General features: G+C 35.5%; 2 protein-coding genes across 5 annotated transcripts in view; one reads left to right on the top strand and one right to left on the bottom strand.

Annotated features, from left to right (window-relative positions):
* cadm1b (cell adhesion molecule 1b) overlaps positions 1–6,036 on the bottom strand; it is a gene marked incomplete at its 5' end in the record, with an annotated part of 352,349 nt that extends 346,313 nt beyond the window's left edge. For 3 of the 4 annotated variants that reach the window (NM_001441347.1, NM_001441348.1, NM_001441349.1), the window contains one exon: positions 5,885–5,981. In NM_001441347.1, coding sequence (NP_001428276.1) covers positions 5,885–5,960 — 76 coding nt within the window. Of the gene's footprint in view, positions 1–5,884 lie in introns of all 4 variants that reach the window. The other variant, NM_001423722.1, reaches the window with a different exon arrangement.
* The window catches only part of LOC147840601 (uncharacterized), a 570,564-nt gene that overhangs the window by 146,461 nt on the left and 411,940 nt on the right, over positions 1–12,163 (top strand). The window lies entirely within an intron of this gene.

Genomic DNA, 12,163 nt, shown 5'->3' with positions numbered 1-12,163 from the left:
AATTGTTCATCCTCATGTTGTTGTAATACTCTGAGACCTTTGTTCATGGCCAGAAAACTAGTCAAGAAATTTTAGATGAAATTTGAGATTTCTCTCATCCTCCATATACAGCAACAATTTCGAGACACTCAAAATACAGAGAAGGATGCAAAAACACTGTTAAAATATTCAATGTGACTTCAGTGGTTTAACTGTAATCATGCAAAGCTCAGAGAACACTTTTGTCCATCAAGAAAACTAAAAACACCTGTGTTTTCTGCGTCAGATCAGGAGGGCTCTGGAAGAGAGAATATGTTGGTGAACAAAGTCATTTTTTACAGGGGGTTTTTGTTTGTTTTGGGGGTTTTTTGGCACATAAATCTGTTTTTAGAGCTTCATATGATTACTGCTGAACCATCAAAGTTACATGGATTTTCATGTGTTTCTGGTTGCTTTAAATGTCTCAGGCTGTCCATGAAGGATGAGGGAGCTCTTGGATTTCATTTAAATCTTAATTTGTTTTCTTATGAATGAAGGTCTTAAGGAATTGGAACTACATGCTAATTTTAAAAATAATAGTTTTGGGGGTGTGAACTAACCCTTTAATATTGATTTTACAAATCATCAAGAACCACAGTTTCACTTGAAAAAAAGGTGGTCCACTATGATATCATATTTTAAACTTTAGTTGATGTGTGATGTAGCTCTGTGAACTTAAACAACATCTATATATATATAGCTGGCATAAATATGCCAGCTATATATATATATATATATATATATATATATATATATATATATATATATATATATATATATATATATATATATATATATATATATATATATATATATATATATATATATATATATTTATGCCAGCTATATATATATATATATATATATATATATATATATATATATATATATATATATATATATATATATATATATATATATATATATATATATGTATATATATATATATATATAGCTGGCATAAATATATATATATATATATATAAATAAAGCTAGCATTTCACATAGGACAGCTTCCAGAATCTTTAACAATTTAGCTACAAATTCATATTTATCATTCGAACCCCTGTAAACACCCACAAATCTCAGCAGCGCTGCAGTGTCACTTTATGCAACTGCTTTCCCTCCGTTCTACATTTCAAACAAACAAACTCGCAAAAGATATGTGAACACTTCGTATTGCTTACACATGCTTATTCCGAATATATGTGAAAAACAGAGCAGGCATGAGGTTCAGCTGTGTCCTTTTCATTTTCTGTCTGATTCAGGCTCAAACTGATATCGCTAACAGCTACTCTGACTTACAGTGTTTACACAGCGCAAATGTGCAAGCTAATAGAGGCATGACGCTTTTCCTGGTGAAGTAAAGCCGATTTGCGAATCACAGCACATTATGTTAGCTGACCAATCAGAGCCTCTTAAAGGCGGGCCTTTAGGAGGAATTAGGACATATGATTGTCATTTTCATGTTAGCTGAGCTGTATAAAATCAAAGTCAAATAACCGAAGTGAAATTTTTTTACAAATTAAGCATGAGCACACATTGCTTTCCATCGTGTAAACACAACCAAGCCTTAAAAAAACACACAATGGACCACCCATTTAATGTACTGAAAAAAGTCATCTACTGTACATAATTAATCGCCTCAGGTTAAGCAAATTAACAACAAATTAAATTTTTTACTGAACTATCCCTTCAAATTCACCATTTATAAGCATATTTATTGTTTTCTCTCGCTCTTTTCCCTTTGAAAATGCTTTACAGGTTTTCAGGGTTCGATTTTAGAGGGTTTTAAATTAGTGCTGATTGTTGTGGAGAGTGTCAGAACATTCATCTTCCATAACATTCATCACAGGGCATCGTGAATTATGCAAAAGCTGCAGTGTGTTTCTAATATTTACAACTCGAGCTCCTCGCACTGATGGAAACTCTACCTGTGAGTCACGGAGAGCGAAAATTACCCTTGACATGAGGCAATTTACATGAATATCCCATCTCATTACCAAAGTATTGTTTGCCAGTGAGAATTGTCCCATATCAGAATTATTATTATCTCTATTATTTCTTCTAAGAGAATATATATTCCCTCTCAAGCCGATGCAGTTCTCCTGTCAGCTCATGCTGTTAACTGCAGTCTGTCTGTTGAACGAAGATGACTAACTGCTTTCTAGCATTTAAGACTGTGTAGCTGATACAGAACAAGATCGTCAGCTTTTTGATCAGGATTAAAATGCTATATGAATGCAAAAAGGAAATTAGATATTTAACATTTGAAAGTAAAACAAATGCAAACACCCCATGGTGTTGCTCTAAATAAGTGATCATAGACCCATATATGATAAAAGATGTGCTAAAAAACACTTGGCTTCAAACCATTTAAGTTGGAGTAATCAATATTTTAACTTCCCATAAGTATTTCACTTCAACCGCTTGTCATTACATATAGTATGTTAAAATGGATGGGCAAAATCCAGCACCAGCAAATAACATGTCCTCGAGTTTCACAGTATTCTAGCTGGTTATACGAGGATTCAAGAGCACTTACAGGAAGACAAGTGCCTTTGAAGTCTCCTAAAGGAAAACCTATATATACCTCTTGCCTCAGACAAAAGCATCATTCACACAGCCTCTGTTCTTAATACAGCACAAACTAACGTCATCACAAAAGGGGGCTTAGCAATGAATGAATTGGGTGACACTGGAAATAATCACTCCAAAATTACCAGGAACATACAAAAATATATCTGAAATAACTGAAATTGCAATCTCATTCCCAGAACAGAAAATTAAAAGCCAATATCTTGCGGAAAACCTGTTGATGGATGGCAGGCAGAATGAGCTATTGTGGCAAGCCATTTGAACATTTAATTATTCAGGCTACACAGTGCAATTTTGATAATGGTATAGTATGTGACACTCAGAAATAAAGGTACAGGAGCTGTCCCTGGGGCAGTACCTTTTCAAAAGATAAATATTTGTACCCAAAGAGTCCACACTGGTACCTCAAAGGTACATATTAATGCTCAAACGTACCTAAAAAGTACCTTTAAGGTACCATTATGGACCCTTCAGGTACAAATATGTACCTTTTCAAAAGGTACAAGTGACAGCTACTGTGCCTTTATTTCTGAGAGTGTAATATTAGATTAGAATTTCCTTTTATTAAAGCACTTAAGCAATAGTGATGAGTAGCTACCTGTGGTTCAGCTATAACCTTTTCACTTTATAGGTGAAATAAGTGTATTTTCTATTTACTTATTAGAAATACTCATTCATTCATTCATTTATTTTATTTTCGGCTAAGTCCCTTTATTAATCTGGTGTTGCCACAGCAGAATGAACCGCCAATTTAACCAGCACATATTTTATGCAGCAGATGCCCTTCCAGCTGCAACCCATCACTGGGAAACATCTATACACACTCATTCACATGTATACAATACGGACAATTTTAGCTTACCCGATTCACCTATAGCACATGTCTTTGGACTTGTGGGGGAAACTGGAGCACCCGAATAAAACTTATGTGAACATGGGGAGAACATGCAAACTCCACACAGTAACGAAAACTGAGCGAGCCGAGGCTCGAATCTGCAACTTTCATGCTGTAAGGCAAACGTGCAACCCACTGCACCATTGCGTTGCCTATTAGAAATATATCAAAAAGAATGAATGAATGATTGCATGAAGGAAGGAAGGAAGGAAGGAAGGAAGGAAGGAAGGGAAGGAAGGAAGGAAGGAAGGAAGGAAGGAAGGAAGGAAGGAAGGAAGGAAGGAAGGAAGGAAGGAAGGAAGGAAGGAAGGAAGGAAGGAACGAACGAACGAACGAACGAACGAAAAAGTAGTTTACTGGTATTGGTTAATGGTAAGTTTAATGGTTAGTTAAGAGGTACAGTAGGATTAATAATTAGTTTGGGGGGCATATTTTATATGACAAGCAGTGAAGCTTTAAAATCAATTACACTATGAAAAAGTTTACACTATGTCATAATTACTATAACAGACTGTTTTAACAAGATGGTTATGACATGTTTAATAGGCATCATCATATGAAATTTTAGTAATGCGATTTTTTAAAATGTATTTACATTTATAAAGCTATACTTTTGGAATGAATTTAAAAAAATAATAATAATGAATTACCACTTATGCGAAGTGTTTGTAATGCAGCATCTAGGAACATGACAGTAAATTTTGCAGCCATTATCCGTCTCACACTATTTTGTTTTTCCTTTTTCTGAAAGTCTTGATAATTTTATTGTTTAGCTTTTCTTTTATTATTTGAGCAAATAGGAATGCAAATTGTTTTGTTATACTCTCCGTCCACTGCATTCTATAAGTTTTCCCAACTATGGCAATTTCTGCATATATATATATATATATATATATATATATATATATATATATATATATATATATATATATATATGGATTTTTAAATATATATACAGTGTAATAAATTACGGACAGCAAATGCATTTAATTGATTTATTTTAAAAGACAGTAGTTAACAGTTAACAGTTCATTCAACTGAGCAAAAAACATTTGTAACTAAATAAGAAACTTTAGTAGCAGTGAATAGAGTATTGTTTTATTAATTGGTATGTAAATATAAGATTTGCAAATATTTAGACTGGGCTAACTATTTAAAAAAGTGCTTATATATGATAACTAGGGCAGCATGGTGGCTCAGTGGTTAGCACTGTGCACCTCACGGCAAGCAGTTGCTGGTTTGAGTCCAGGCTGGGCCCGGTGAGCCAGCATATTTGAATTGAATAATGACCGTGGTGAATGTGTGTGAATGGGACAGTGTATTGGGTGTTTCTCAGTGCTGGGTTGCGGCTGGAAAGGCATCCGCTCCGTAAAACATATGATGGATAAGTTGGTCTATTCTGCTGTGGTGACCCCTGATAAATAAAGGGACTAAGCCAATGTATGAATTGGCAAAATGAATGAATCAATGATAACTAATAGTAAAACTAAACAGCACTAATACCAACAAAACCTAATCAAAAGAGAAATAAAAAGATAAATGAACCACAGATGCCTGTATATTGAAAATAGTAAGGTTACTAGAAGAACATTATTAGGTGGTTTTATCCAGTGGCTACTTCTTATTGCTAGTCACAAATGGATTAGCCGTGATTAAAACGAAACCTAAATGTAAATTATAGCGAGTATTTAAAGTGATAAACATGAAAACAGCTTGCCATAAGTAAATCCTCACGGCGTGCTCAATCGAACAGAGGCGTTTTATCATGTTAAACAGGAAAACTATCAAATTAAGCTGAAACAGTATGTTGCGTCTTCCAATTCCACATTAAACGAACAGGTGAAATGATAATCCATATAAGATCAGACAGAGAGAGAACTGAAGATGACCGGTTTGTGACAATAAGTGCGAGCAGTGCCGCTGTCACTCCATAAAGTCAAAGCAAGTATTCTGCAATGCGCGCGCTCCTCATTTATAATCTGTGTTAAACATGTGCATTCATTTACATAAGGCATTTAAAATACTCATTATAGCGTTTTCAGATCTCCAGCATGTTACACCGACTTCTGACTGCGCGATACGGACTTGTCTCCCTCTCTCACACACTCTCATCAGCAACATTAGGTTACTGTACAGCCTCTGCACATACTTTTCACCAACAAAACAACCAAAAACCCGTTCACAACAGTCAAATGTGCCAGTCTTTAAAATGTAGCTTTTTTCCCATTCAGGCAAACTACGAAAGCTTTGAGAGTAGTCCTCACTGCGAATGAACAGCATCGGGGACGTGCGCAAGTGCTACATGTGTTGTTTACACGCAGCTCTCGCTTCCACACCAAACACAAGCTTTCATACATGCTCCGTTTGTCTTACCTTTATGCAGAAACGCAGCTAAAATCACGTAGAAAAACAGTGAAATAGAGTGAGATCCGAGTCCCGAGATCGCCATGTTGAACACCTGCTTCAGACTGGCGGCGCTAAATCACCTAGAGACGCTCAGAGGATCATGAGATGCGGAGAATCGGGAGGGAGTAAACGCGCGCGCGCGCACACACACACACTATAACGAGCGCGAGCGCACAAAGTATACGATTCGACTGCGAGCGTGTCGTCTGACAGATACAGAAAGTGTCGGGTTAAATTGAACTGCGTGAAATTTGACTTTTGTTGAAGTATCCTATTATACAACAATAATGCGAATGTATGCAGATGGTCGGTCATTTTAGCTAAACAAACAATAAGGATGATCATGGGTGGACGAACGTAAGCAACATTATCACGCCTATTACATATCTACTCACAAGGTTCATTTAGCTATTTTCATTTTTTTTTTTTTTTTTTTTTTTTTTTTTTTTTTGTTTAAGAGACCTTAGTCAATAACTGAAGTAGCATACGAATCATTTATCCATCTATCCATCTATCCATCTATCCATCTATGTATCTATCCATCCATCCATCCATCCATCTATCTATCTATCTATCTATCTATCTATCTATCTATCTATCTATCTATCTATCTATCTATCTGTCTATATGTCTAAATGTCTGTGTCGCTCATAATAGATAGATAGATAGACAGACAGACAGACAGACAGACAGACAGACAGACAGACAGACAGACAGACAGACAGACAGACAGACAGACAGACAGACAGACAGACAGATAGATAGATAGATAGATAGATAGATAGATAGATAGATAGATAGATAGATAGATAGATAGATAGATAGATAGATAAAAAGTTACAGTATCTTCATTTTTGAGTCTTTGTTTAACAGAATGAATCAACTGGTCGTACTGTTTTTGTGAATTAAGCCTGTCTCCAGCGCATGTTGGATTTCACACACAAACAGCGCCCCCTGTGTTCATAAGTCGAGAACAGCAGTCTTAAGTCTATGATTTAAGCTGTTTTTCATTATCATGACTCCTTTGCTTACATTTGACATTTTCAGGCAATAATATATTTGGGGGAAAAATCCAGACAAAATAAATACAGAAAGCTTAAAAAAGTAACAAGCACATAAGTAAAGCCTGATTTATACTTCTGCGTCAAACACCGGCGTATGCTACGGCGCTGACGCATAGCCCTTCGCCGTGGCCATCGCCGTCACTGACGTGCACCTCTCAAAAAATGTAACTACACGTCGCAACGACGCGTAGCATAAGCTCTGTGATTGGTCGGCTTGGTAGCGCTGACGAGTCTGGGCGGGACCGAGAGACGCGCGAATGGCGCGACGCCGCGCGAGCGATTGTTTACAAGTGTGGAGTCCCGTGAAGGAGCTCCGGATGGAAAGTTTTGTTTTGTGTTTACCTCATAGTTAAAGTTGTTGCACGTCCGCCGGTTCCTGCCTCAAAACGAGCGAGTTTGAGCCACTTGTACATCCCGGAAGTGTTCAGGAAATGCAAAAAAGTAGCGAAGAAACTTGACACAGAGGAACATTTACACCTCACTGCCAACTAGCGTTTCGGAAGTGTTAATGCAGACCAGCAGAGACAGCGCGCAGAAGTATAAATGCACAGCCACGCGCGTTGCCTGCGCCGTGGGTTACGCCGGTCACCTGACGCAGAAGTATAAATCAGGCTTAACACCACAAAATAGAGCAATGTCATTGTCGTTGTCCAGCTGCCCACCCATAAATCACAGCGAATACTCATCCATCTGTGTATGAGTATTTGTAGTGATTTATGAGTGCAATCATTTTGTTGCATTCTATTGCATTAACCCGTCAGTCATCTTAAGTTAGCGAAATGCAAATGATCTTCTGAGCATCCTGCTTTTCTTCTTCTTTGGCTGAGCTGATTGTTAAGTCTAACTGTGTTTTATGTGTATTTCCGTGGTAAGTGCTTACATTACATGTACACAGTTAACTGATTGTTATTAAAATAAAATAAAAACTAAACATATACAGAAAAAAAATCTAAATTATCTGTGAATAATACATCAAATACACAAATATAATTGTGGTGGACATGGTTTTTTTTTTTTTTTTTTCCTGTACTGATTTTAGTATGCACAGTATGCTTAAACATACTTTATAACCAACCAATCAAGCAATCAATCATGTTAAGAAAGCAATGAAACAGCAAAGAGGTGTTTTCAATTGTTTTTGTTTTCCCAATTTTTCTTGATGTTCAAAGTGGTGGTGATATACATTTTATAAATTTTCATAATTTACATTGTTAAACATTCTGATTAGTTTTATGCAACATATGGCTGTTCACTTTCAGAAGTTGTAGTAATAATTGTACTGGATGTATATGTATTATATAATCACTGAAGATGTCCCAATCAGGTTTTTTTCTCCAATCAGGAGTCATTTGATTTTGAGTATCTACCAACTTCTACAATATATAAAATGAATAAAGAAGAGCGCAGAAACAGATCCAGGATGTTCTTTATTTTTTATTTAATTCACCTTATTTTAACATTCAACTCTGTTAATAAACAGAGCCCTTCTGTGAGGTATACCTTGAACAATCAAGTAATAAATAACATAAATTCTTCACTGTTGGACTTTAAAAATCTAATATAAAAAACAAATATTATCTCAACTAATAATACCCAGCAGGCAATCCAAAATTTACATATATCTTAAAGCTCGCTATGGCAATGTTGTCATCATCAACTTTATAAAATCCATCCAAACCGTAGACAGACACTCGCTTTCCTCTTCAAGTTGCTTCCATCTAATATTTTGCCGGTGTTGTGCAGACAAACGCACCCCTGCTGCAAAATGCAGCCCCTCATAGACTTTCATTAACATTCTCAGTCTACATTTGAAACAAAAATCAAAGGCTATAATTGATTAAAAGGTAATGATTATTATTTTGATGGATAATACAAGAACAAGAAGTGAAATGCATTTTAAAACACACTATAGGTTTACAAATATATGTTAAATAATAATATTGACTAATATAGCCAAAAATTAGACTTTTTGGTGGGTTTTAAACAGACATTTAGGCTACATGGAGCACACAAAATTATTGTTGCTGTTTTAAACTAAACCACACCTCAAACAATTTACTTAATCTCATCGGTATTGAATTGTATTGCATGTATTTATATATCTTCTGTATGGGAAGGGTTTCCATTCATGAACTCACCACAGTCACTCTCATTAGTGTCCTAACATTATTATTATTATATATATATATATATTTTTTTTACTTCAGTTAATAAATGCACATTTCAGAGGGGCTGCATTTAACAGCAGGGGTGCCCCTAACACCAGCATTTGACCAATAGCGTTTCTGCAACAAAGGGATGTCATGCTGCACGTTGCTGTTTCTGTGTGAAGTCAAGAAATAGGTCTAACTCTGTGCCACCACATAATTATTGATGTGTTAAATAATGAGATTATATATAATATACATATATTCGAGTCCTGATCGAGCGGCGGTAACGTCCAATTCCGATCGAGTCTGAAATCGTGTGATAGGGCCCAATTTCCGATCACGTGATTAGATCTGGACATCCCAAACAATATGCAACATTAGTTCATTGTTTATGTCATTTGCAAGGCTTTGGCAATACCTAACAAGCCATGCCAATAAAGCTCTTTTAAAATTTAATTTAATTGAATAATTAAATTTGATTTAGAGAGGGAATGAGAGTGCATGAGGTAAAGACAGAGAGAGAGAGAGAGAGAGATAGTATATATATATATATATATATATATATATATATATATATATATATATATATATATATATATATATATATATATATATATATATATATATATATATATATATATATATATATATATATATATATATATATATATAAATAAATAAATATATGAGCAATATCACACTCGTAGCAGTGCGATATGGCTGTATATCGGCACTGGTGGGAGGCATGCGTTGGCATGAGGCCGCTGTTATGTTTTAGCGTGATCAAAACAGGAAATAAACGGGTGTAGAATCCAAGTGCAGTTTTAATGTATAGTGCAGAGAAAGTGACAAAAATCCAAAAATCAAAGTAACAAAGTACCAAAATAAACAACATACTAGGAACTCAAACAGACTAAACTAGAACTAGACTTTAGCACAAGAACAGGATATAAACAGGAATCAGGAAACATACCAACAGGAACGACAACGACCAACTGACAGAGGATAAATGACTGAATATATAGTCCAGGTAATCAACGGAGAATGGAGACAGCTGTGGTTGTAAATCAGTGTGGATGACAGACCGGGTGTGTGTGCGAAAGAATGTATGGAAATGTAGTCTTAAAGCCACTGTAGTCCGCTGGTGGTTGCTGGCGAACTACAGTGGCATCTGGTGGACAAACACAGTCATGACAGCCGCAGGCTGAGAGCCTTAGTGCCCCCACCAGTGCCGATATACAGCCATATAGCACTGCTATGAGTGTGATATTGCGTTTATACAACAGTTTGACGGCATAATTGTGTATATAAAAACTAAATCAAACATGGAGAGTCTCAAAAACCCTTTTGTATGAGGAACTACTTTCTTCCGCCTTGGATTCAAATCATAAGCTGGCAATTAGACAGTTGAGCATGCATCTTTGAAACTTTGAATCTGTTGTATCTGCTTTTTGCAGGTTGTATGTGGGCGGAGTAATACACAAAGGGTAAAGAGGCTGTAGGAGATCTGATATTGCAGAATATTGCACAGCTTTCAGCAAATCAGATTTGAGAACCAGACAGATCTGTTGTATGTATGTATATTTCATGCACTCTCACTCCGTCTCTAAATCAAATTTAATTTAATTATTTAATTCAATTCAATATATACATACATATATATATATATATATATATATATATATATATATATATATATATATATATATATATATATATATATATATATATATATATATATATATATGTGTGTGTGTGTGTGTGTGTGTGTGTGTGTGTGTGTGTGTGTTTGTATAGTACTTACAGCATTATAGATCAATTGGATCAATTGGATTCAGAACTACTGTGAATTTTATTAGACTATAAAGGCTTACAAAAGAACAGATTAAGAGTAAAATCATGGCTTAAAATAAAATCATAAAATAAAGGCTTATAGCATTAATAACTTCAATTCAATGTAAATAGCATGCATTAAGAAAACAAGAAGAACATATTTCTAGAAGAAAACATTTTAAGCTAAAATAGAAAATTTAATGGCGCTGACAAGTGTGATAAAGTGAAGGAAAACATTTGTCAAACACTCCAGAAGTTTGTAATTTATTTCATTGATTTGCAGCTCGATTCACAGGGGTTGTCAAAATGTTTTTGTTCCGCATCCCGTTTTAAATAAGCTCTAATTTAATCAAGCGTAGCTCAAGGTTGCAACAAAAAACATTCTCAATGTGGTTCGATCAGCATTTCTTTTTACTCGTCACTATGAAGAACTATGAATAGGTGGAATCGTTAATTACACACTGACAAGTGCACATTCAACAACACCTACAGTATCCATATCAATAACTCTATTCATAGCAGCAGACCTGAGAGACCAGAGTCTAGACTTCAGTTGAAATGTGCAATCGGATTCTCACCTACAAACAGCATAGTTGTGTGCTAGTGGTGTGGAGAGAAGGAAGAAACTAGTGAAAAATCAAGAGAAAATGAGAGCAGAGAGGTGCACGCATTGGAAGAGTGTAGTGCATTATCTGCGCTGTCTGTATTGCCATGGCAGTACCAGTAAGAATGCCATCTAATTGCTCAATCTATTTGCATTTTTTTTTCTTCCTCCAATGTTTCATGTCAATCCTCATTCTACGGCAGCCCCAGATAGCATTTAGAACCTAATTTTAATCTCCCAGCCAGTTTTCTTTTGCAACAATTGAATTGCACGCATCAAATTCACTTTTGATATCATTATCCGTGGCAGGCTGCCAACTTTAACATTCTTAAAGGTAGCGGGATATTGTATAACAGCATGATAACAAGCTTTGGGTAATACCTGTCCGAGCTGTTGTGCGTGACACACTGGTAGCACTCTGTTTTTTATCCCCAGGCTTCATTTTTAATCAATACAATTCAGTTTATGAAACACTGTGAAAGGCTTGCTGAGGATACAACTGTCTAGTGTGGAGTTCATACTCTGTGAGTTTCTGATTCACATTAATGAGTAGAATTATATTGTTTGCCAATTGTAAACAAACAAAAAAAATTGT

This window comes from Danio rerio, chromosome 15 (assembly GCF_052040795.2).
Source record: "Danio rerio strain M-AB ecotype USA chromosome 15, GRCz13ab, whole genome shotgun sequence".
Taxonomy (NCBI): Eukaryota; Metazoa; Chordata; class Actinopteri; order Cypriniformes; family Danionidae; genus Danio; species Danio rerio.
This window is presented reverse-complemented; position numbering and strand designations above follow the sequence as displayed.